The sequence below is a fragment of the Centruroides vittatus genome, unplaced genomic scaffold, assembly GCF_030686945.1.
Source record: "Centruroides vittatus isolate TY-2023 unplaced genomic scaffold, ASM3068694v2 contig_1799, whole genome shotgun sequence".
Taxonomy (NCBI): Eukaryota; Metazoa; Arthropoda; class Arachnida; order Scorpiones; family Buthidae; genus Centruroides; species Centruroides vittatus.
In genome coordinates this window covers 49,892-77,186 of record NW_027121100.1, presented here as the reverse complement: position 1 = coordinate 77,186, position 27,295 = coordinate 49,892, and the positions used below count along the sequence as shown (strand labels likewise).

The window sequence follows — 27,295 nt, the reverse complement described above, 5'->3', positions numbered from 1 at the left end:
TCCATAACCCTGGCCTCCTACAACTACGGTTTTAATATCTATCTCTTCTTTTCACTATTATTTGACATTTTGTAAGAATGTGATATAAGAGGCTTTCGAATTCTGCTTTAATTTGATGTTATTCTTATTACGTAATCGAAAAAACTTTTGTTCACAACAGATTTATATGTTTTCATTTTTATAAAAAAATAGAGGGAAATATCCATTAATAACACGACAGGCAGCATTAATAATATACAATATAAAATACAAAACATGAATACTTTTTATCTCTTTTCTATCTATAAAACATATTTTATACTAAATGTGAGAGAATCAATTTCATTTTGCAATTTCTACTGCACACACCCAACAATGGACTAGAATTTCTGCTCGAGTGTTACTGGGTAGAATAGACACAACGTGCCGTGTCATATTAATAATGTGTCCTTGTGTTCAAGTCTTCCTCGTGAGCTTTGTCAATAAATGGTTAGCTATAACGATAATGTTACGGCACGAGTTCATTGTTTATCGACATTCAGAAATGAAATTTTACAATTGTAATAATATTATTACATAATATTATACATATATCAATTTGTTATTGTAATATCGAATAGAATTCAATTTCAAATAATAGAAATCGAATCTATCCAAATAAAATACAACAAATAATTGATTCTTATGCAACAGAGTGCGCTTCAATTTTCTAAATGGAAAGAAGAGAATTCACCACGAATGAAAATAGCCACCGCAACTAACGCCAAACCATCTCGCCAGAGGGCGGGCAAACAACCAAGCAGGCAAGCCAGGAAAGAATTTGCTCTGCCATTCTATAGTAAACTTGTTGCAGTCTGCAAGTGATCATTGTATACCAAAGATCGATCGAATTAAAAGAATTTAGCAGACACTTTAGTAATATTTACTCAAGAAACATGATACAAGTTGTTTTTACTGCAAGATCTACAGATTTAAGACTAGGAAAAGAGATATGTCTGAGCTGTTTGCTATCTTCATTTACGTCAATCGCAAATATCTATGGATGGGATTTTTTTATGCCTTGCTCCTGCTTCGTAAAACCTAAATCTTACTTGCTCGAACTTTCGAAGTTTTACATTTCATTTATTGAAATTATGCATTGGATGCATTCCTTTCTCCTCGTTTTTATGACAATTCCTTATATTTCTGATAAAACACCTTGCTTTTCATGGTTTTCGATTGTCAATAACGACATATATTTCAGAGTAGCTCTCGCCCTGCTTGCTTTGGTTGTTGCTATAATATTTAGTATTGTCAAAAGAGTCAAATTAAGTACAAAGTTAAAGTTAAGAAAGTCGTATCGTTTCCCTTCAGATAAATTATATGAAACTGTCAGTAATGTGCGACTTTTAGCAATAATTTCTTCGCTGGGGTTTACAATAGTGATTGAATTTGTAGTCGTTTTCATATTCTATCCAGTGTTAGATAAAGGAAAGTCTTATGAATATGAGCCACTTTTCTGCTGCATTGAAGTTGGTCTTTCGACTATTTTACTTCTTGGTGGCATAATATTTTGTTGTATGTTTATTGTCTTGCTTATGCTTACTTTAATGGATGCATTCGAAAAAGTATCAGAAGATTTGTATTTGTTAAAAAAGCACAGTCCAAATTTGAAGTTGGAATTGGAAGTAATTATAGTACAACACGACGAACTTTGGAATTTTGCTAATCAACTCAACGGTCGATTCAACGACGTATTATCTATTTCATACAGCGCTATATTAGCAGAAACATGTCTCCTTTATTTTATTTTCAGCTTTACCACAATGGAAGTTCAGTACAAGATTTTGATTTTTTCACTCTGTGCTGCCGTTTCATTATACTGTATTTTAATCGGATTTTTGATGTCTGTCTTCACATCTGCTGTAAAATATTTTTATCGTAAGTTCGAACATTTACAATATTTACAGGTTTGCTATATTTTGTTATTTTTTTCAATTCAGATGCAAACGTCTTTTCAAGATATCAGGAGATTTGCTGACTGCGATTTTACATTGGAACAAAAATTAAAGGTTTAAAGCTTTAAATTTGCTACTTTACCAGTAAAACATTTATTACATTTTTGTGTTAATTATGGTGTAATAATAAAAGTACACTTATTTGTAGATTTTGAATTTCATGAAGAGATTTGGCAAACAATCGCTGTGTTTGTCATGTAGAGATTTCTGTAATGTTACTAAAAAGTTTCCAATTAAAGTAAGTTGTGCAAGTTAATGTTGTAATATAATTCATGTAAAAATTCCAATGCAGACAGTTGCATTTAATTAATTTTTTTTAAACATTTCAGATGGGAAGTTCTTTATATTCTATATTCTCCGGACTTTTAAATATAAAGGATGCTTCGACACATAGAAATTAATGATTACACAAATTGTTTTAATCAGAAAGTGACCTGAAATAATAATCGGAGTATAATATGAAAAAAAATTGTAGACTGACAAGTCCCACTGTCGTCTGTTCCTTTTTAATCTTGAAACAGAGTGAGGTAGATGAAAGGTAACTGGGAGTAAGGTCCGATTTACTACACTAGAATATCCAATGGAAACTGTAAGTCATGTTATTTCAATTCAAATACTTTTCCCTAAAAGATTATAGATAGATGACCCGCACGACTCTATTGTTAAAGAAAAAGTATGATGTTCAGGGCGTGCCACTACTAATTTGAGATGGTGATCGTATATTTTCACTTAAATAAATTAAAAATGTGATTAGAAATTGCAGCCCGGCTTTGTGTGACGATGTTACAATAAATAATTGCTCGTTAGTATTTAATCTACTACTTCGTAATCATTAAAATGTGTGGAGATTTAAGATTATTGTTCCTATAATCGTTTTATATTAAATTTTAACTTTCTTCTTTCATACTATTTTCAGTAGAGTCAAATTATTTTCTAACCGTTGAAGTTGTATAAATATTATCGTAAATTCTGTACTAGAAACTGCGTAATCGAAAGCAAGGTGCTTTTCTGTAGAAGTTTCTGAGCGAAATTCACCGTATTCCGTGTTAGAAACTTGAATAAACCCGAAATATCACGTGGCTCATCAGTTGCAGAGGCAGGAAAAAGGACCAAGTATTATCAATGTTTGATGATGTTTTGTACATAACTAGTAAAGAATCGTAATTGTGTACAGTCTGACGTGATTTGTTTCCGGTATACGTACTGTACTTAGTTTCTCAAACATACGTTTGAATATTGTATTATCTTTAAGGCATCTCTAACGTTAGTGTATTTATATTATTACTTTCAGAAATGTAATAGTTTATAAAAACATTAAAGTGCTTTGAAATTGTTCGCTTTTAAATTATTAACAAATAAATGTGTGGAATGTCAAGTCACAGTTCTATATGTAAAGAAATAATATTGACGCCGTTCTAAATCTTTATCACATATGGAAAGTCTCCATACCCGATAAATATCTATCAATTTCTTGACACAGTTAGGTATAGATTTTTTAGGTATTCTAGCTTTTTCCCAAAATATGATACACTCGCGTATTACAAGATTTATGCTTTCACTCACAGTTAGTTTAACTTCGTGAATGTTAAAAAACAAAACTGCGAGTACTTGACGATTTGACGGTAATTTTGCAGCCGTGATTTGGTGGTTTATCTCTCCGACTAAGAAAATATGTTTTTAATGCTTTGTAATTTCAATGACATCTTCGAAAAAAACTATACGTTTTAATAGCCGACAAATTGTGTTAGAATGGCAAACAAAGCGAATACGTGCCACTTCTCTAGCACCATATGTATGGAAATGATTCGATGCAAGTCGGCACGGGTTCTAGTGATCAAAATGAGCTGAAATTTATTGTGGGAGTATTTAAGGGTAAAATAAACAAAATTAGGCCCTATGCGTTAGAAAAAAAAATATTCGAAAAATAAGGGAGACCCTAATATACGTATTCAAAAGTGTAGTCAAAAATATATATGTTAACAAGATTTAATCAATTTAGCGTATAAACTTCCATAAAAAGACTTCACAAAATAAAATTATGAATATTATACACCATTAGAATTTTTAAAAAATGCAAGAAAAACGAAAAGCAGAAAAGGAAAGATAGAAAGAAACAAGCAGAAAATTGAAGAACAATATAAAATCATTTCTTATGTTTGTTGGATAAATAATTTTGTGTGTTTTTTTTTCGATATTTACTAGTATATTTACAAATGTTTTACACTTTAACTGTATCTGAAAAGCATATTTTGAATATAATTATTGTAAAAAATAAATTAAATATAGAAATCAAATAAGATTCTAATGCTATAAAGGAAAAAAAAAACAGTTTGATGTGGTTGTAATAATTTACATATCGTTATCGTCACATATTTTAGTGCTTAATATACTGGTTCTGTTGTATGTGTGAGATCCGCCAGGGTGGTAACCGTGTTTTATATCTAAAAACCGTCCACTGCTTATTGGGCTCCGATCGCAAGTCGGCCTCTCTAAGTCGGCTTCCTTAAGATTAATTTTATTTTATCAGAGGATTGCGAAAACCCCTGAATGACGTTTTCTCCTGACACCAGTTAACCTAGGAAATTAGCGGGTTAACGTGCTTTAAACCTCGCTTTATTCTTCCACTTAACTATCAGGCGTATAATTTAGAGCAGGACTTGTATCGTATCTAATCTATGTGGAGAACATCTATTGGAGTGTCCGTCTGGCTAACTCCTAAAGCTTTCATGGAGAACACCTTGTTAATCCTTTCTCTACCGAGGTTCCCGGTGGACTCGTAACTATTCATTGGAGAATCCAAAAGGACTTCCTTTTGCGTTGAAGGTCTTCAGCGAACTCCGGGAGAAGCCTTTTCTATAGCTCTTCTTCACTGTGATGGCTGATGGCGAACTCCTGGAATATCTATTAGAGAACCCCTCCGGCTAAACCTGAAGCTTCAGGCGGACTGTAAATGAGTTTCATGGAGAACACCTTGTTACTCCTTTCTCTACTGAGGTTCCCGGTGGACTCCTATTTATATTGAAGGACCAACTCTTGTTTCTACTTCGAAAGCTGTGGATGAACTCCTAGATTTGGGCGCGCATTTCGATAATATTCCTCAGTTCCCCCCAATCAACTCATTACACTCTTACATCATAGCGGGGGTAAAACAAAGAGTAAAACTGCTTGACGTGAACATGACAAATTGACGTTAAACGATCTTTAAATCCGAAACTAACTTACTTTTAAACGGAAATTAGGTTAAAAATTCTCTCTTTACATAATTTAAGAATTTAAGATATATCTTTTCTTTTTAAAGTCAAATCATTACAATATTTGGTTCGGAACATAATTTAACAACAGATTGTATAAAAATTAGGACCATTGATGTTCAATATTAACAGTTTTCATGTAAAAGGGGGTTAAGATGACATCATTGTGTTATCAGTCATCACATCAATTTCTGTCAACACTTCCTTCTAACAACTGCGTAGTTGTCAAGTTAAAATAATTATTCCAATAATACTTCAAACAATAATTTTAAAATAAATTGAATAAAATGTATTATTTTTTACTAAAATTTTAAATAATTACAGTCCCGGAAATCTCACATATGTTATTACTTCAGACTTAGACGCTGCAACTTCATTAAAAAATGCTGGGATCATACGAAGTGTATCCTTTCTGAACGCATAAACTTTTGACACGCATCCAGAAAAAGTTGCTCATTACTAATCTAAATCACATATTTCGATGATAATAAAGCATTAATGACGAACTGAAAGTGTCTTTGAACATTGCAACAACATAATCTCATCGCTTAACTTTTATTATTATTTTAAATGTATGTTTTGTCTACCAGTTCATTTTAATTTTTTATTAATAGATTGAACAACTAGAGGTATAATTAAACTGTAGATGACCTTACTTACAGAAAAACAAACATTATGGATCTTTATCACTTTTCTCGAAATACATGTAATCCCTAATCTACACTTACCGCTTATTACTCAATAGTCTGTATGCATATTGAAAAAAGATACAATTATCAAGAAAATTCGAACGGTAGGAAAAGTCTGTATGTAAATAAATAATGATGGCACTACTTAAAATGTGTAATACTTGTACTTTTATTTAAATACGAAAATAATTTCCTACATATAATATTAAGCTTTCATAATTTGCACACGTGTTGAATGAACAAAAACTTATCAAACATCCATTGTTAAGTCAAAAGAGCGAATTAATTGTAAACAATTTTATGATTTGTTTATCAAATACATATATAATTTATAATAATTAATTCTTCACTGATTACGCAACGTAGAAAATATTTTTTAATTTTTATCTTTAAATATTTTTAAATATTATTTTCTTCTGTCCAATATTTTTCGTTTTCCACAAAAAAGTCTTCCTTGTCTTTTAACTGTTTATTGTATTCAGTTGAATCAAAAGGAGGTAATTCGCCACCAAACTCTGCAGGTAGATACTTAGGATCGAATACTTTGTGAAGTTCTGTTATATCTGAACCATAAATAAATACCTGCAAAGAAACAGTTTGTAACATTTATTCCGTAGGTAAATCAAATAGAAAACGATATATATATATAATACTGTTTTCATTTTGGTAAGACAATACGATGCAATAATGAGGGCAATCTGCCAGAGTAGGACAGCTTGTGAAAAAGTGGCTGCTATAAAGGTATTAAACAGGTGAAGAATACACGAAAAACTATGCCTAGGCGTTACTGAGACACGAAACTTAAACTAATTACCAATGCTGATTAGTTTTTTTAAACCGGCCATGGTTAGTTACCCTTGTAATGTAGAATGGTCATCAGACATTATAATGAATAATACAAAACAAATTAGAATCGTAAAATATATTTTAGTCCTTGTTATTAATTCGTTAGCTTATATTATATTTAAAATATCAAACATTTTAAAAAAAACTTACTCGCTTTTTTAGTTTGTAAGGTAAAAATGGATAAACTATTGAATACAGAAATCTGAACATCATGTTAGCGTTGACTACGTGAATTCCCTTGTAGCGGACAGGAATGCATTTCTAAAAAATAAAACAAAGGAAATGTTTAATATTTGTCAAAATATAAATTTCAGACCAATAACTCATAGTAATATTAAGTTTTTTAAAAATAAATATGTCTATTACAGAAATTTTTGGCATGATATATTACATAAAGTAAATAATAAATGAGATTCTAATTGCTGATTATTTTACAAAGTTTTTTTTTATATTTTTGTTTTAGAATAACGAGCCAACAGTGTTTCATTTTAAAACCTTATGTATTCGAATTACAAAGATTTTTTGATTATATTCAACAATATTATAAAGAATAGCGTAAGATTTTTTAATATTTTCTATTGAATCTATTAAAACAAGAAGACCGTTTTCAATTTCTAATTTTGAAGTACTGAATTATGAAACAATCGGATTAAATTGGATCGAAGAAACATGGCAGCGCCAAGGAAATCCGCCGCCTGAAAAAACTTTATATAAAAATCTAACCACGACTTACGTAGCAGATAAATAACGAGAATCAGTTCAAAGACAAAAATATTTATGTGGTTCATTTCAGAACATGCAAAAAAAAATTTCGTGGAAAAAAAGGTTTATTTCCGAACTACCCATTATGACACTTGTGGTACTAGGAGCAGCAGAGAAACATCTGAAAGATGTAAACTCTACCAGGGAAACAATACAATTGAAGAACAAAAAAGTAGGAGTTCAAGGTATTTATTTGTTTGTATTTACAGAAAGTGCGTAAGGAAACTTTGGAGTTGTGTTTATGGTGTAACAAAAAATAAACAACAGAATTTTTTGCACTACAGTAGAGAGTCGTAAAGATGTTAATCGGAACCCTGGTAACAGGTACCGCCTGTAATCGGAACGATTTTCAGTCGGACTGTGTCGTGCTGAATCGAACGTTTTTGATACTAAATTTAATCTAAAGTATAATATTCATGTTTTTATATTCTTCAATATATTTATTTTGTTTGTACAAAATGCAGAAATAATTTTAAACGATACGATAGCCTCGATTATTATTATAAAAATTTTCGTTACGCTTAAAATTGACGAAAATTCAACACGAAGCGACACGCAACGGAGAAAAATTTAACACGAAGCGACACGCAACGGAGAAAAATTTAACACGAAGCGACACGCAACGGAGAAAAATTTGAACATCGGACAGGTTAATATATTTTTTCGTACATAATTGGTAATCGGAACGAATGACTAATCTGAACCACCCAGTCCCAATTGATTCCGATTTTCGACTCTCTACTGTACTTTATAAAACATTCATTCCTACATCACATTCAGGATTAAAGCTCTGATTTTCTGTAATAATCGTAATATTGCAGAGAGCAAATATTCTACATTTTAACAGCGAGAACATGGAATTATGAAATATTGAACAGCTTCTGATTTAGTGTCAACAATTGTGAAGCTAAACTATTGCGAGCGAAAAGTTCATTTTTGATCATTTCTTATGAAATAATAAAACATGATATGAATTACAACAGTCACGTTTTTGATCGAAGTGAAATTCAATAACATTACTGAAAATGAATTTTCTTTTGCTGATTCCAATTAATCAGCCACTGTTGGTTTGATTGGTATAAATGAACTTTCGACTCGGAAACTCGACTTGTTATAGATACAACTCCATTGTTGTATGGGTGATATACGAAGAGCAGATGCGTCCCGGAAGGACATACTAGAGGAAATTCGCTCTTCTTTAAAAGAAACTGACGTAAAGACAATTCATAAAACTTCACGTAGGAAATTCGTTTAAAATATCAGAATTTATAGATTTTATGCAGTGAACCACTGGTTGGCAAAAGATCAACTTATACGGCTCTCTCAATGCGGTTCGTTCAGAATTTCTAATCCCTGAATTGGATAAACAGACTGTTTAACAGCCTACATAACTGATTTATTGTAATAATTCTTACATGCAGTGCGATACATTTTTAATGCTACACGAGTACGAACAGGTTGCGACAAACACTGCTTTTAAATGTCAACACGACCAAAACTCTGGAGGGTTAAGTTTCGAACAAATATGTCCATAACGTAGAAAATGCATGAGTACTCTGTTCTCTAGAAAATATTGTCAAAGAAACAACTACATATTGGATGATATGTCAAACTATAAAGGTGCATAAAAATAATCAATATTTTCAGTCTGACATGTATAATTTTTTTATTACGCGAAGAAATTTCTGCGACCATTTGAAAATAAGACAAAACGCGTCCGCTCTAAAGTTACGTGTTTATATTTTGTCTTAGAACAAAACGTGTGTCAAAAACAGTGATGATATTCAACATTCGCCACAAGTTTTGACAGTATTTTATAATTTCGCTCTACAGATTAAAATGTGTTATCGCATTTTCTAGGTTATAAAACACCCAAATCTCTGGTTTGGCATTGTAATTGATATAATGTTCTTTTCTCTAACACCGTAATAAAAGCCAAGTTCAATTCCACAAAATTTCAGATGCGATTATAAAAATTCACATCAATAGACGGCGACGCAAACGTAAATACGTATTCTTCTCCAATGAAACTATGTTTGCTGTAGCGGAATTTGAATTAACCAGTGAAATCTCAGTCGGTTAATCTGATTTTCAAACTGAATTTTCGAGTGCTGTTGCATTAGAGATTTATTATGAAATTACTCGTTAATTTTTGGTCCTACTTACATTAAATTTTTGTGATAACCTAACTGGTTGTTTAAATTGTAGGAGCTTTTCACATCACTGAATATGATATTATTATCATTTATTTATCATTAAAAAGTGACTAAATACGTATATATATATAAGTATTTATCATACAGCACAAATATATATATAGTATTTATCATACAGCACAAATGGATAAGTCTGTGTCATCTGCTTTGTATATAAAATTTATCAAGAACGATTCAAGTTTTACTCTTATACGGAGATGATGAATTCAATTTAACATATATTTCATATATATTCTCATATATTCGTATAACACAAGCAACATAATTCTAGTCTTCATGACTGACTAGCTTAAAAGTATCTAAAATGTTAGCTTCCTTCAACGAAACTGAATAGTTATGTTCCGTGTTTACACTTCTCGAAAAAGAATGATTATACAGATAGTATTTTTTTACTAATGATACAGTATTAATTTAAAAAAAACCATTGTAATTTTCATTATGCATGGAGACTAAGCCACACAGATATAACATTACCGTAAAAAATCATAAAAATCCACTACACTTACAGATATAACAGTATCGGTACATTTCAAATGCATGCCTTTACAGTAAAAGATGGATCAGAGACGTGGCGAAATTCATTAGTTCAAATGGCTAGTGCATATACAAAAAATTAACAAGATAGGAATTAAGGTTTTAGTGTTACGTACTATTGCGCAACAATTTACTGTTTTGTATTACCTTTGTTGTTATTTCGTATTTGCTGTTACACGAATACCGTTACCAGCGTAATTTCAGCAAAATAAATAGTTTTCCTGCGAAACTGGTGATACAACAATATAATTCTCTGCCTTCGATATCTCCGCTGCATTTGTGGAACAACGACACTATTCAAAGTTTCTCAATATTATTCTATCCATGATACGTGTAAGATTTTTGAATGGCAATTATTTTCTATAATTTTAATATCCGTGTCCAATTAAATATTTAAATGTAGATTTAGTCTTACCATTATGCACGAAACTATTAACTGAATATTTCTTGGAGTGTACTCAATAATATGTCTCCACGTTAAATCCTTGGCGTCCATTATAGCATAGTATCCATTTACTTGTATAGGATGATCATTTAGTTCAAAGTCAAGGTTTAACAATACGGCTCTTAACAAATCCACTATGTTCACTTTAGTAGCATTCCAATGACCTGTATAGGAATGAATGGTAGTATAATTAACAATGTCAAAAACAACGTATGGTGTACCTTTTCAGCTACAATTTGTGACTTACCGTAACTAAAAAATGTTATTACCATATCATTTTCAGTTTTTACAGTTGAATACACGTTCATACGTAGGATTTCTTCTAAAGCTGAGGGCTTTAGATTTTTGTAAACAACGAAATACTTCTTCCTTGTCAAATAATAGTTCTTGAGCAATGTCAATGCTCTTTCTTTGTCGAATTTTCTTGCTCGTAGGAAACTCAGAAGAAATATGTCGTCCATTTTACATTTCAGATCTTCTTCCTCTTTTATATTCATGAAATGAAACAATATTAATATTAGAATTAATGTTTTAAAAATTAAAATAGACACACAGAAATGTTTACGTAAATGGTGGTAATTTTAGGAAGAATGTAGTATTGCAAATGAAGGAAAATATAAAAAATCCGTTAGTTTAGTTTTAAGGAATAATTCGCCGCAACATGTGGACGAAATAAGAAGTAAAAAAGCCTTCTAGGAAATAAACTCTTATTGAAGTGTTTAGTAAGTAAAGAAAATACAGGAAGTTTAAAGTGGCCATCCCCATGATTTAGAAAATCTCGCGACTAACTAATTATCAGCGTTTAGTGCTTTTGTTCATTTGGTTACTAATAGACAAAGTAGAAAACCGTTAATTATTTCACTTAAAAGTGTCACTCAATTTGATTTTACTTATACTGTTTCCCCCCCTCACTTACATTTTTTTTCTGTAACAGAATTACGTTAGGGTTTCGTAGCGTATATGTGTTTCAAAATAAATGTTAAATACTATGATATTTTTAAACAGCAACCATTGCAAATAAATAGTTCAACTTAAATAATTCAGAAATCCAGACCAAAGACAAGTGTTGTACAGTAGAGAGTCGTTAATCGAAATCAATTGGGGACTGGAGTTGTTCAAATTACTGATTTGTTCCGATTACCGATTATGTACGAAAAAATACATTAACCTGTCCGATGTTCAAATTTTTCTTCGTTGCGTGTCGCTTCGTGTTGAATTTTCGTCGATTTTGGGCTTAACGAAAATTTTTATAATAATAATCGAGGCTATGGTATCCTTAAAAATTATTTCTTCAGTTTGTACAAACAAAACAAATATATTGAAGAATATAAAAACATGAAAATTATACTTTAGAAGTAAATCTAGTATCAAAAACGTTCGATTCAGCACGACACAGTTCGACTGAAAATCGTTCCAATTACCGGCGATTCCGATTACCGGTGTTCCGATTAACGACTCTCTACTGTATATTTTGCATGTTTACATATAACATTAATTTTAAATTCTAATTATTAATATAACAGAGATAAATTTTTTATAATATTTTTAATGATAAAGCACTGTTTTACTTTTATACAGAATTTTAGTTGGAACCGTTCTGAATTATCATAAAACTTCAGGGTCATTTCTGATATTTCTTCTATTAATTGTGTATGAGGATAACGTTTATCTCCGATCAGAATTCAGATAATATACACTTATATAATGCTTAAAAAGAAGCCTTGAACAACAAATAATTTGAAAACTTTATATAACGTGAAATAACTTTTGTAATTTTGTGATATTTGAAATATTTTCTGTTAAAATTTTTCTTTTAATACCGAAAGTAAATGATAAAATTTCACCCATCCTTTATCAATATATTTAGTTATCCCTTATGGAATGATTAAAGTTATTGATAAGAAGAAAAAAAACAAACAATGTATGAGGATAGAAGTAGATATGTAACCTTGAATAAGTTACTCCCATTTTAAATATAAATTTTGATTTTTAATGCATCAAGGTCATACTAAAACACTGTGTAACTTTGTGTAACGCTGGGTGTTTATAAGTGCAAACGTGTTAGGATTATTAATATATATAAAATAAAAACATTTAATATTTTATTATATTATTACAAATATTATTTTAATATTACTATATAAATAATGTATTATTATATAAAAAATTTTAACATTATACAGATTTAGATGCAAAGGTATAAGCGCTTTAAAAACGAAAAGTTACTCAAAAAGCTATAAGCAACACCTTGATAAATCACCACATGATTTATAAAGTGGATGCATATTAATATAGTGTATAATAATAAATTATGTTAACATCAATTATACATTATTATATATTAATACTCATTAATATGCATTCACTTTTTTAACCGTGTGGTGAGTTATCAAGGGCGTGTTCATAGCCCGTTGTGTTTAAAATCTCGAACGACTTTGCAATCTTAACCTATTCTTTTAAAATAACCGAAATATAAGCAAGACAATCCGGTGTAAAATAATAAAATTCATCTCTGAAACGACTTTGATCCTTATTAGGCCTACATGTGATGCGTTTAAAAAATTACTATCTGCTTTATTAGTAAGAACACGTGTTCAGTACACAATCAAGTTTTTAACCATTATTTAAAGTCGGAAATAATAACTGAATTCTATTTTGAATGCAACATTTTACCTAATGCAGCAAAGCAGAAAATTTCCTGAAAGCCAAATGTATTTTTATCTGGAGTTTATGGAGAAATTTGTTAATCTGGTTACTTTAAAATTGCTTTTCTAAATTCTATAAATAATGCATATAATTTCACCCGAAGTTAATTTCTTTTTATTTATAATGTTTCACAAATGACTAATTGTTTTAAAAGCATAATTGAAAATGCTATAGCTGCTTTTTATAACTTTTTATAATTTAAAAATGGACGTCATCGTGGACATAGGATGAAAGGTACCGACTCTCTGGTCTACTCGTTATATTATGGAAATATAATTAACTATAATTATAATTTAAGCTCGAAACTTTAAAGTATTATGCCAAATATATTTCAACTGATTTACAATTATATCATTAAATACTTACTTAGAACATCTTTCCTGAATTCTTCTAATATTTCCTCATTCCAACCGTAATCAGGCTTTTGGTTAACTTTAGTTTCATCAGACGTCATGCTAATTTGTCACTATTCGTATACCTTGAAAAATGTTAAATTTTTAATTTTCGAACCAATTTAAATAATCCTCGTTGAAAAGGAGGCGAGAATATTTAGCGTAATCTTTTACTTACAATAATTTTACAGATAAACACGTACTCGTTCTCTGTACAATGTGTAAAATGAATGTTTAAATTATATTATTACGTTTTATACATTAGCACACACTGATATTGATATCATCATTGGTTTTAACTTTATAACTAGAAAACTGACCTTGATACATCCTTACTTCATAGCTTCATAGCAGTTGACGTTTACAAAGTTTATCAGTACTAGAAATAAATCGGACTTTTACGTCAATGAATTATTCCACACAATAGAAATTTGTGTTCCAATTTAGAATTGTTAATAAAAGGCCATGTCGATAATTAATGTTTTGTCATTAAATTATCAATTTATGAATAATTTAGAAAAAATTATTCATAAAATATATCCGTAATTAATTGTGTACTACTTCACGTGGTAGGAAAGGGTAGGAATGAGTCAGCTCGAGAGGGAAGAGTCGATACCAAATGAAAAGGTTGGAATGAAACATGGGGTGTTGACACGTTGATCTAATCTCTTTCGGTTATAATTATATATATATATAACAGACAAAAACGTTTTAATACGTATACATTATTACAAGTTGTTTTTCTCTATTTTTATCTTGTTGTTGTTGTTTACTGGTTTCTTTATTTAATTAACCCTGTGTTAGACAACAGTTTACTGTATTGTTGTTTTGAGAGGATTATAACGTAGACTTGTTAAATTTTTGTAAGAAATTCGGAAATACAACTTCTGTCCTGAAAGTTTGCAAACTTTCCAAAGTAAAGGGTTGTTTGCATTTAACTAGAAGTTAATCAGTTTTGTCGACTTCGTAGTAGTTCCCTCTTCAGTCTGTAAGAAATATTTAACATTTCTTCCATGAAAAAACGCTTCCTGAAACACTTCTTTTAGGACATGCGCATCTCCTCTAGCGAATTTTTCTTATTAATAGCGTGAAAAACTTTAAAATGGCGACATTTTAATTTGAAAAGCAAATATAAATAATTTTAAGTTACTGTATTGTATTAGCATATATATCTTGCAAAATAGCGATAAAATTTCTTAATAATTCTCTTTTGACTCTGTGAAAATTTATTGTAAAGTTATTAGAGTTCAGTGTATGAAGTAAATTAATAGCTATATGTAGCAGTGATTTGATACACTTCTGAAAAAATTAATTGCATTAAACTAGAAGCAGGGGCCGCTCTAGAGACAGGCCCTACTTCTAGTTTAATGCAAACAACCCTTTATTTTGGAAAGTTTGCGAACTTTCAGGACAGAAGTTGTATTTCCGAATTTCTTACAAAAATTTAACAAGTCTACGTTATAATCCTCTCAAAACAACAATACAGTAAACTGTTGTCTAACACAGGGTTAATTAAATAAAGAAACCAGTAAATAACAACAACAAGATAAAAACAGAGAAAAACAACTTGTAATAATGTATATGTATTAAAACGTTTCTGTCTGTTATATATATATAATAAAAATATAATCGAAAGAGATTAGATCAACGTGTCAACACCCCATGTTTCATTCCAACCCTTTCATCTGGTATCGACTCTTCCAGCTCGAGCGGACTCATTCCTACCCTTTCCTGCCACATGAAGTAGTATACAATTAATTACGGATATATTTTGTGATTAATTTTTTCTAAATTATTCATAAATTGATAATTTAATGACAAAACATTAATTATCGACATGGCCTTTTATTAACAATTCTAAATTGGAACACAAATTTCTATTGTGTGGAATAATTCATTGACGTAAAAGTCCGATTTATTTCTAGTACTGATAAACTTTGTAAACGTCAACTGCTACGAAGCTATGAAGTAAGGATGTATCAAGGTCAGTATTCCAGTTATAAAGTTAAAACCAATGATGATATCAATATCAGTGTGTGCTAATGTATACAACGTAATAATATAGTTTAAACATTCACTTTACACATTGTACAGAGAACGAGTACGTGTTTATCTGTAAAATTATTGTAAGTAAAGGATTACGCTAAGTATTCTCGCCTCCTTTTCAACGAGGATTATTTAAATTGGTTCGAAAATTAAAAATTTAACATTTTTCAAGGTATACGAATAGTAACAAATTAGCATAACGTCTGATGAAACTAAAGTTAATCAAAAGCCTGATTACGGTTGGAATGAGGAAATATTAGAAGAATTCAGGAAAGATGTTCTAAGTAAGTATTTAATAAAGTAATTGTAAATCAGTTGAATTATATTTGGCATAATACTTTAAAGTTTCGAGCTTAAATTATAAATATAGTTAATTATATTTCCATAATATAACGAGTAGACCAGAGAGTCGGTACCTTTCATCCTATGTCCACGATGACGTCCATTTTTAAATTATAAAAAGTTATAAAAAGCAGCTATAGCATTTTCAATTATGCTTTTAAAACAATTAGTCATTTGTGAAACATTATAAATAAAAAGAAATTAACTTCGGGTGAAATTATTTACATTATTTATAGAATTTAGAAAAGCAATTTTAAAGTAACCAGATTAACAAATTTTTCTATAAATTCCAGAGAAAAATACACTTGACTTTCAGGAAATTTTCTGCTTTGCTGCATTAGGTAAAATGTTGTATTCAAAATAGAATTCAGTTATTATTTCCGACTTTAAATAATGGTTAAAAACTTGATTATGTACTAAACACGTATTCTTACTAATAAAGCAGATAGTAATCTTTTAAACGCATCACATGTAGGCCTAATAAGGATCAAAATCGTTTCAAAAATGAATTTTATTATTTTACACCGGATTCCCCTGCTTACATTTCGATTATTTTAAAAGAATAGGTTAAGATTGCAAAGGCGTTCGAGATTTTAAACACAACGGGCTATGAACACGCCCTTGATAACTCAACACACGGTTAAAAAAGTGAATGCATATTAATGAGTATTAATATATAATAATGTATAATTTATGTTAACATAATTTATTATCATACACTGTATTAATATGCATCTACTTTATTAATCATACGGTGATTTATCAAGGTGTTGCTTATAGCTTTTTGTGTAACTTTCTGTTTTAAATGCGCTTATATTTTAGCATCTAAATCTGTATAATGTTAAAATATATTATATAATAAAAGTTTATTTATATAGTAATATTAATATAATATTTGTAATTATATAATAAAATAATATATATTTTATATATATTAAAATTCCTAACACGTGCGCACTTTTAAACGCAGCGTTACATAAGGTTACACAGTGTTGTAAGTATGACATTGATGAACGAAATTCATAGATAATACTCTTTGTAAAATTAATACATATGTGAGGGGCTAGCCGCGTGTACCAAGTTGGGAAAGTACTTATGTACCGTTTAATCGGCAGCTGATGTTTTTATCAGCTCTCGGGTTGTCAAAACTGGATGGCGTTTATGAGTGATATTTTAAAAGGTGGAGACGTACGATCGTAGAATCTGATCTCCTGTCAAGGTCTGACACCAGACAGTCAATTTCGCAGGCTATCACGCGTTTAGTTATTTAGAGATATCTGTGACAACGTCCGTATTATATTATAGGAGAGTTAATTTGACAAGTGGAGCGTTACGTGAGTGGTAAATCTTCCGAGCTCAATTAATGACACCATGTTAAAACAATAACAATATATTTAATAAAACTAAACTAAATGAATGAATACAAGTAAATACAAATGATATACAGATTAATGGAATTACAAACGATACCAAGAGATACAAGAGATACCAAACTATCTATCTTATATACTGAAACTTATCTCGCGTAGAGAGACAATTCTAATGATGCCTCAATTCTAATGATATACTACCTTAGGAGCACTTTTTTTCTATTCGTTTATGTTCGTTCAATTTGAGGAGAATCTTCTGTTCGAACCTGTATGGCCTATGACACTCTTCTTATGGTGCTTCTATGGCTAAGACTCGTTGAACTAGGCGAGTATGGCCAATTCGGGCCTTCATTATGACGAACTGCATATGGTTGTTTCGTTGGAGAGCTACGACGACTTACAATAGTAATAGAGCAGACCTTCTACCTGGCAATAAATGTCAGGCTTCTGGTGCTCCACTTTATTTTCAGACATTCTCTGTTTCGCTCACTGCTTTACAGAGAGTTGGATACACTATTGCGGTCGTAGCCGCTACATTTTATTTTTTTGCCGACATATATTCGTATTTTGTTACATTCAGTATATTACATATTATTGAAACAATTAACATAATATGTAGATTTTTTATAGTTCCATGTTGGCTGTTTTGTACTTTTTGTACAAACATTATAAATAAAAATAAATACAAATACAAAATGTAAAATATATGTGGAGTTTTTTTTTTTTTTTAAAGTTAATGATATTATTAAAGTGTCTACATATGTTTTATGTTTTATTTAAAAGTACTTGAGATATTTTAATTAAGGTTTCAGAGATAACCGCTATGTTTGCTTGTCGTATGTTGGCACTTCCTATTGTCATCGTATTTTCATATTACCACTATAGTATCGAAACGTTTCTTTACCTGTACTAGTATCACTGTCACTGTCATTGTCACTGTCACTGTTACTGAGTAGGTACCTCTACAATTTAACACTTTAATTTGTAGAGCTTTCACTTATAACACAAAAAGTATCACTTTCTTGTAGTACTTTCACGTGTAGTTTCTTAAGTCACTGTACAACCATTCCTCTTGCTCCTCCGTCGTAATTCCCTATTATTTGTAACACTTGTAGTACTTCAAGATTATTTTGTTTTTCATGATATCATCTCATTCATACCACTTATTTCATTATCACTTTTTTTTCGTTTTGTGTGTAAAATTAGATACACTTGTAGTACTTGTAGTACTATTGCCTGTTGTTTCTGTTAGTTGTACTATTGTTACTAGCACTGTCGTCGTATTTCCACGTTTCATTACTTCTTCGTGATGGTATATGGGACGATTATATTCTGGTTTTATAACATATTCTTATAAAGTTTATAAAGTATGTATAAAGAGTGACGTTATTGATAAGACTACTCTTTTTTATTGGCCAAGTATAACCTTCTTTATTGCTTATTGTTCGTAGCTCGTTTCTAATATTTTCATATTTAATACACTCAAATAAAAGATGTGTCGGAGTTTCTCTGTCTCCGCATATTTTACAAGTGCCATCGTTATTATGATGGAATTTATTGTGGTACTCTGCAAAGTCACCATGTGCAGTCATAAATCTTGTAAATTTATAATTTATTATAAAGTTCTTATTTTTTATTCGCTGGTGAACATCAGGTTGATACTCAAAAAGTTCTCTTCCTTTTGTTGATTCTGTCCATCTCTTTTGCCATTTTATTATATATTTGTTCTTTATTTTCCTTTTTACATATCTTTCAGATAATTTTTTGTATACTACTTTCATGTTTGAGCTGCTTGCCTCTTTTGCTAGGCTGTCTACTCGTTCGTTTCCAGGGTCGCCCATATGTGCTTTTACCCAGCTGAAGGATATATTGTTTTTATTTGCTAAGATATATTTTCTAATGTTGTCGATGAGTTCGTGTTTGTTTTCGTCGTCATTCAATGTTTTTAATACAAAAAGACAATCTGTACAGATTGTGATTGTTATATTTTTCATGTTTTTGCTAATCCAGCTTACAGCCTGTTCTAAGGCTACGAGTTCTGCCTGATAGTTATTGCATCTTTTATCTAGTTTGATTTTCCTGTTGTATTGTTCTCTATTATTTGATATATATATGTATGCAGCTCCTACTCCTTCTGGGGTTCTCGAGCCATCCGTATAAATTCTATTTTTAGTTAATAAACTATATTCTTTTATTTGTATCTTTTTCCACTCATATCTTAGCTACGACGACTATCCCGAATGGCTGGAAAATGTCCCTTTTATAGAGACTGCCAGTACCGTGTTCAAAGGCCGCTTCTGACTTAACTTACTAGTCGTCCGTTCGGAAGAAAGTTCAACTTTCCTTCAAAACGAAAGTATTATACATCCTTTGTGTAAATTATCAAAGTTATAAAATATTAATTTTGTATTCGAAATTAAAACGTTATTTTTCACGAATAATTTCTGTAAAGAGACAGCGAGAAGGGGTCTCCACATAGAGTAAAATATGGAGTAAGTCCCAATCTGAATAACTGACAGTCGTTAAGGGAAGAATCAAGACTTATATTTTGCGTGCTAATAGAAAACGTCTAGATTCATCAAATATGAGGTATCATGATCATAGAAAATTTTGTAAACTGTCTCTCTCAGATGTGGAAATAGAGATAAGTTAGATTTAGATCCCACTAAGTAATATGTAGCATTTATTCTTGAATTGATTGTATTTCCATAGTTTGTTAAATTAAATTTTATTTGTTATTGTTTAAATTTACATCATCTCTAACTCAAATTCATTCAGCGCCTTCCAAACTTACCCAACGTCCCTCCAACTCGTTATTCCGCGAGATAGATTTAAATACGCGTGTTATACCGTGCGTAATAAGATCGAATAACTGGTGTCAGGAGATAACGTCATCCAGGGGTTTTTGCGAACTGATAAATAAACGTAATCTTAAGGAAGCCATCCTGTACTTCCGAGAAGCCGACCTAGGTCAGAAGTCAGTAAGCGGTATGGAAGATAAATTCGTATTTTTCATACCCCGGCTAATCTCACAGGAAGTATACTAACTAAATATGTAATAGATATAAAAATTACCACCATTTTTGTAAATATTTCTGTGTGTCTATTTTAAGTTTTAAAGCATTAATTCAAATATTAATATTGTTTTATTTCACGAATATAAAAGAAGAAAAAGGTCTGAAATGTAAAACTGACGACATATTTCTTCTGAGTTTCCTACGAGCAAGAAAATTCGACAGAGAAAGAGCATTGACATTGCTCAAGAACTATTGTTTGACAAGAAAGAAGTATCCCATTGTTTTCAAAAATCTTAAGCCTTCAGCTTTAGAGGAATTCCTACGTATGAACATGTTATCATCTGTAAAAACTGAAAATGATATGATAATAACAGTGGGTAGTTATGGTAAGTCACAAATTGTAGCTGTAATGGTACACCATACGATGTTTATGACATAGATAATTAAACTACAATTCATTCTTATACAGGTCGTTGGGATGCTACTAAAGTGGAAATATTAGATGTGTTAAGAGCCATTTTGTTAATCCTTGACTTTGAACTAAATGATCATCCTATACAAATAAATGGACACTATCTTTTATTAGACGCCAAGGATGTATCGTGGAGACATATTATCCAGTACACTCCAAGAAATATTCAAATAGTAATTTTAAGCATGTTGGTAAGTCTGAATCTATATATAATTAAATATTTAATTGGATACGGATATTGGAATTATCGAAAATAATTGCCATTCAAAAATTATACACGTATCATGAAAGAGAATACTATTGAGAGACTGAATAGTGTCGTTGTTCGACAAATGCAATGGAAATATCGACGGCTGAGAATTATATTGTCGTATCTCCAGTTTCGCAGGAAAACTATTCATTTAGCTGAGATTGCGCTGGTAACGGTATCCGTGTACCTGCAAATACGAAATAACATATAAAAGAGTAAATGGTTGTGCAATAGTACGTAACTCTAAAACCTTAATTTCTATTTTGTTAATTTTTTGTATGTGCACTAGCTATTTGAAATAATGAATTTCGTCATGTGTCTGATCTATCTTTTATTGTAAAGGCATGCATTTGAAATGTACCGATCCTGTTACATCTGTTAGTGTAGTGAATTTTTATGATTTTTTACGGTAATGTCATATCTGTATGGCTTAGTCTCAATGCAAGAATAAGAGAGATCAGAAGTTGTTGATTTTTAGTTGGAGAAATAACATGTATGGCAGAGAAAGGGTTTCTGATGTTTTTATTATTTTTATTAAAGATACTAAAAATGGGAGAGAGGCTCTTAATGTGTAAGATACTATGTATAGTCTAGCGGAAAGTCGTTCGGGCTGGGCCCCTCATATTGTGATAATTATGAAAGTGGGAATGATTGTGGCTTCGAATAAAATATAACATATTATTAAATTGAAACTGTGAGATCTACCGCATTTTTTTATTAATAGTGTATTATGAGTACAAACAATACTATCTGTATAATCATTCTTTTTTGAGAAGTGCAAACACGGATCATAACTATTCAGTTTCGTTGAAGGAAGCTGACATTTCAACACTTTTAAGCTAGTCAGTCATGAAGACTAGAATTATGTTGCATGTGTTAAACGAATATGAAAACTATATGTTAAATTGAATTCATCATTGCCGTATAACAGTAAAACTTTTCGTGAATTATTCTTGATGAATTTTATACACAAAGCAGATGACACAGATGTATCTATTTGTGCTATATGATAAATATTTATATATACATAGTTATGTATTCAATCCCTTTTTAATAGTAAATAAATGATAATAATATCATATTTACTGGTGTGATAAACCCCTACAATTTAAATAACCGGCTAGGTTATGACAAAATTAAATGTAACTAGGACTAAAAAGCAATGAGTTATTTCATAATAAATCTCTAATGTGACAGCAGTCGAAAATTCATTCCGACACTCAGATATATCGGCTGAATTTTCAAAGGTTAAACCCATATCAGCTGCAGGAAACGTACTATCAATAGAGAAGATAAATGTATTTACGTCTGTGTCGAAGTTCGTGCCTGCCATTTAGGTAAATTTTTATAAATCACTTATGAAAATTTGCTGGAACTGTACGTGGATTTTTATAACGGTGTTAGAGATAAGAGCATTGTATCAATTAGAATGCCAAACCAGAGATTTCGGTGTTTTATGACCTAGAAAATGCGATAATACATTTGTATTGAACAGAATAATAAAATACTTTCGAAACTTGTCTCGAATGTCGAATTTCTTCACTCTTTTTGACACACGTTTTGTTGTCTGACAAAATATACACACGTAACTATAAAATGGTGGACTCGTTTTGTCTTATTTCCAAATGGTTACTCAAATTTCTTCACGTAATATGAAAATTATGTATATCGGACTGAAAATATTGACCATTTTATGCACTTTTATAGGTTGACATATCAACTAATGTGTAGTTGTTTCTTCGACAATGTTTTCCAGAGAACAGAGTACTTATGCATTTTCTACGTTATGGACATATTTCTTCGAAACTTACCCCTCCAGAGTTTTGGTCGTGTTGACATTTAAAAGCAGTGTTTATCGTAACCTGTTCGTACTCGTGTAGCATTAAAAATGTATCGCACTGCATGTAAGAATTATTACGAGAAATCAGTTATGTTGTCTGTTGAACAGTTTGTTTATCCAACTCAGGCATTAGAAATTTTCAACGAACCGCATTGAGAGAGCCGTATAAGTTGAACTTTAGCCCATCAGTGGTCGAGTGCATAAAATCTACAAACTCTGGTATTTAAAACGGGTTATCTACGTAAAGCTTTCTGAATTTTCTTCACGTCTCAAACTTTTCGAAAAGAGTGAATTTCCTGTAGAAAGTCCTCCAGGACGCATCTGCTCTTGGTATATTACCCAAACAACGATAGAGCACCTATTACCAGCCGAGTTTTTGAATAGTAATTGGATAGTCGACATTTAATTTGTAACAATGAAACGAACACTGGCTGATTAATTGGAATCAGCAAAAGAAAATTTATTTTCAGTAAAATTATTTAATTTCACGTCGAAAAAAAAAAAAAAATGTGACTGTTGAAATTCATATTATATTCCATTATTTCATAAGAAGTGATCAAGAACATCGCGCATGAAGTTTTTGATCGCAATTTTTAGCTTCACAATTGTTGACACCAAATCAGGACCTGCTGGTCAATATTTCATAATTACAAGTTCTCGCTCTTAAAATGTAGAATAGTTGCTCGCTGAAATGACACGATTATTACAGAAAATCAGCGTTTTTAATACTGAATCTGATGTAGGAATAAAAGTTCTATAAAGTAGTGCAAAAATTCTTGTTTTCTTTTATTTTTTATTTTTTCTTTGTTACACCATAAACACAACTTAAAAGTTTCCTTATGCACTTCCTATAAATATGAATCATTAAATGCCTTGAACGTAACAGCTACTAGTTTTTTCTGCTTCAATTGTATTGTCTTCCTGGTATAGTTTACATTTTTTAGGTGTTTCTCAGCTGCTCCTAGTACTACAACAGTAATAATTAATAGCTCGAAAATAAATCTTCTTTCACGAATTCTTTCTTTTTTGTGTGTTATCAAATGAACTATATAAAGATTTTTATGCTTTGAGCTGACTCAGACAGCCTTAAACAAACAGAATCATCTCATTTATCACAGCGACTTCAGACATTATTGTTCATATCTATTTAGAAATATTAATTAATGTTACTTAGTATAAATATATTTAAATTAGGAAAGCAGAACATACAATTTTTAAATAAACATTAGAATGATCTGTAAATTTTAATATTGATAAAATATTGAATACTAAATGCAGATCGAACAACTTTATACATTTCATGAAAATGTTATGTAGAAAGAGCTAGATGTCACGTAAATTTTGAATTTTGCCTGTTCTTTTTACATATTTCGTTGTCTCAAAAGTTTATTTAACAGGTTATTTTGCATGAATATTTTGGAAATATTATTGTAAAATTTGAAATTAAATGTTATGTAATGAAAGTTGAACGAATATTTTCTTTACATACTTCATTTCCTTTAAGAATAAAACATTTGAACACTAATGTAGAACATGAATTGTCGCCTGTTGAACGGCTTAACTACAATTGTTGGGTTCTCATTATTTATCTACAACGTAAATCGCGGTTAGATTTTCATATAAAGTTTTTTCAGGAGGTGAATTTTCTTGGTGTTGCCAAATTTCTTTAATCCAATTTAATCCGATCGTTTCATAATTCAGTAGTATCAAAATTATAAATTGAAACGAGTTTTCTTGTCTTAATATATTCAATAAAAAATATTAGTAAATCTTACGCTATTCTTTATAGTATTGCCGAATATAATCTACGAATCTTTGTAATTAGAAAATATAATGTTTTAAAGTTAAACACAGTTGCCTCGTTATTTTAAAACAAAAATATAAAAATACACTTTGTAAAATAAACAGAAACTCAAATGGCATTTATCACTTACTTTATTCGATATATTATGCCCAAAATTTCTGTCATACAGATATTTATTAATAAAAACCTGTTAACATTATAATGACATATTGATCTGAAATTTATATTTTGACAAATATTAAACATTTCCTTTGTTTTATTTTTTAGAAATGCATTCCTGTCCGCTACAAGGGAATTCACGTAGTCAACGTCGACAATATGTTCAGATTTTTGTATCAAATAATTTCTCCATTTTTACCTTACAAACTAAAAAAGCGAGTAAGTTTTTCTTAAAAAGTTTGATATTTTAAGTATAGTATGAGCTAATGGATTAATAACAAGGACTAAAATATATTTTATGATTCTAATTGATTTTGTATTATTTGTTATAATGTCTAATAACCATTCTACATTATACGGGTCACAAGCGATATCTGTATTAAAAAAAACCAATCAACGCTGGTAATTAGTCTTGTGTTCGTATCTCACTAACGCTTAGCAACATAGTGTTTTTTTCACCTATTTAATATTTTAATAGCATCCACGTTTTCATAGTCTGTCCTACTCTGGCAGATTGCCCTCATCATTGCTTCGGATAATCTTACCAAAACCAATTTATTTTTAGAAAACTTTGTAAAAATCTGATGAAGCAGAGATGTAATTTTCCGTATTTTAAATGTTTGTTCTTTTTATAAGAAATTAAGTAAAAACTCCTTTATATACTTCAAATGTTATGTAATGTTTATTTTACAATGCGTTTTTTTTATTTTTCTCATATTTCCGTTTTAAAGTAACGCGAGAACTTTTTCTATTGCAAATGCGTTACGTTAATTAATGATAATTACGTAAATAACTAGTTACTCGATAATGATATTTGTCTACATGTATTAAGATATTATTTATATATATATATATACCGTCTTCTATTTGAATTTTCTACAGAATAAATGTTACAAACTGTTTCTTTGTAGATACATCTTTATGGTTCAGATATGAAAGAACTTCACAAAGTATTCGATCCTAAGTATCTACCTGCAGAGTTTGGTGGCGAATTACCTCCTTTTGATTCAACTGAATACATTCAACAGTTAAAAGATAATGAAGAATTTTTTGTAGAAAACGAAAAATATTGGACAGAAGAAAATAATATTTAAAAATATTTGAAGAAAAAATTGAAAAAGATTTTTTACATTGCGTAATTAGTGAAGAATTAATTATTATAAATTATATATATATTTGATAAACATATCATAAAATTGTTTAAAATTAATTCGCTCTTCTGACTTAACAATGGATGTTTGATAAGTTTTTGTTCATTTAACACGTGTGCAAATTAATAAAGCTTAATATTATATGTAGGAAATTATTTTCGTATTTAAATAAAAGTACAAGTATTACTCAATTTAAGTAATGCCATCATTATTTATATACATACATACTTTTCCTATCGTTCGAATTTTGTTCGTAATTGTATCTTTTTTGAATATGCATACAGTGTATTGAATAATAAGAGGTGAGTGTAGATTGGCGATTACCTGTATTTCGAGTAAAGTGATAAACATGTATATTGTGATTAATGACAAATCAATGTATATTTTGCTACACATCCTGGCAAAATATACAGTTATTTCTAGAATATTGTTTTCTGTAATATTTTACTGAGTGTGATCAGTTCAGTAGACACTACAATTCCCTGTATTGTGTAAATAGCTTATACACAATAGCAAAATAGCCATAGTGAAGGAGATATGTTTATGTGTTTTACGGTTTCACGAAACAAAATCACCATGAATGTTCGTGCAATATCTCAGAGAAACCTACGGCTGATAATAACCAGATAAGAAAAACATTAAAGCTAGTTACATAAATTAAAAAAAGCTGGCAACTATTTTTATATTAGCAAACTTATAATCCCTTTTATATACCAATATTTAAAGTTTATTATTCTCCATGCATATTTTATGACGATTGCCTGAATTGTAATTAGTAATTCTATTTCATCAAACCACAGAACACATTGAGCTTTCTCATGCAAAAATGCTATTTTAAATTTTTTTAAGAGGAAAATCCTGCAGTTTCGTCTGTTTAATATTGAAAGGCTTTATGCACTCATGAGTGTTTATTAGTGTTCTTACAAATGTGGCGTTTTTCATAAAAAGATATATAAAGTTTTAACATAAAGTCACATTTAAAAAAAGTTTTAGACAATTACTTAGAATACTTACTCTTTCTTTTATT

General features: G+C 30.2%; 2 protein-coding genes across 3 annotated transcripts in view; one reads left to right on the top strand and one right to left on the bottom strand.

Moving 5' to 3' along the window:
• LOC136969493 (alpha-tocopherol transfer protein-like) overlaps window positions 1-26,239 on the top strand; it is a 46,647-nt gene extending 20,408 nt beyond the window's left edge. The window contains exons 2-5 of the mRNA XM_067263660.1: window positions 20,742-20,978; window positions 21,062-21,255; window positions 25,226-25,336; window positions 26,029-26,239. Coding sequence (XP_067119761.1) covers window positions 20,742-20,978; window positions 21,062-21,255; window positions 25,226-25,336; window positions 26,029-26,211 — 725 coding nt within the window. The 3' untranslated portion in view covers window positions 26,212-26,239. The remainder of the gene's footprint in view (window positions 1-20,741; window positions 20,979-21,061; window positions 21,256-25,225; window positions 25,337-26,028) is intronic.
• On the bottom strand, window positions 6,271-14,034 carry LOC136969495 (clavesin-2-like). 2 transcript variants are annotated; one of them, XM_067263664.1, is made up of 6 exons: window positions 13,996-14,034; window positions 13,792-13,903; window positions 10,967-11,203; window positions 10,690-10,883; window positions 6,913-7,023; window positions 6,271-6,498 (listed from the first exon to the last, which is right to left on the bottom strand). In XM_067263664.1, exons 2-6 carry the CDS (start codon window positions 13,877-13,879, stop codon window positions 6,316-6,318), a joined length of 813 nt encoding a protein of 270 aa, XP_067119765.1. In that variant the 5' UTR covers window positions 13,880-13,903; window positions 13,996-14,034; the 3' UTR covers window positions 6,271-6,315. The 2 variants fall into 2 exon arrangements, with proteins under 2 accessions (XP_067119765.1, XP_067119764.1); XM_067263663.1 differs by lacking the exon at window positions 13,996-14,034 and having other exon boundaries at window positions 13,792-13,937.
• Window positions 26,240-27,295: the final 1,056 nt, after the last annotated feature.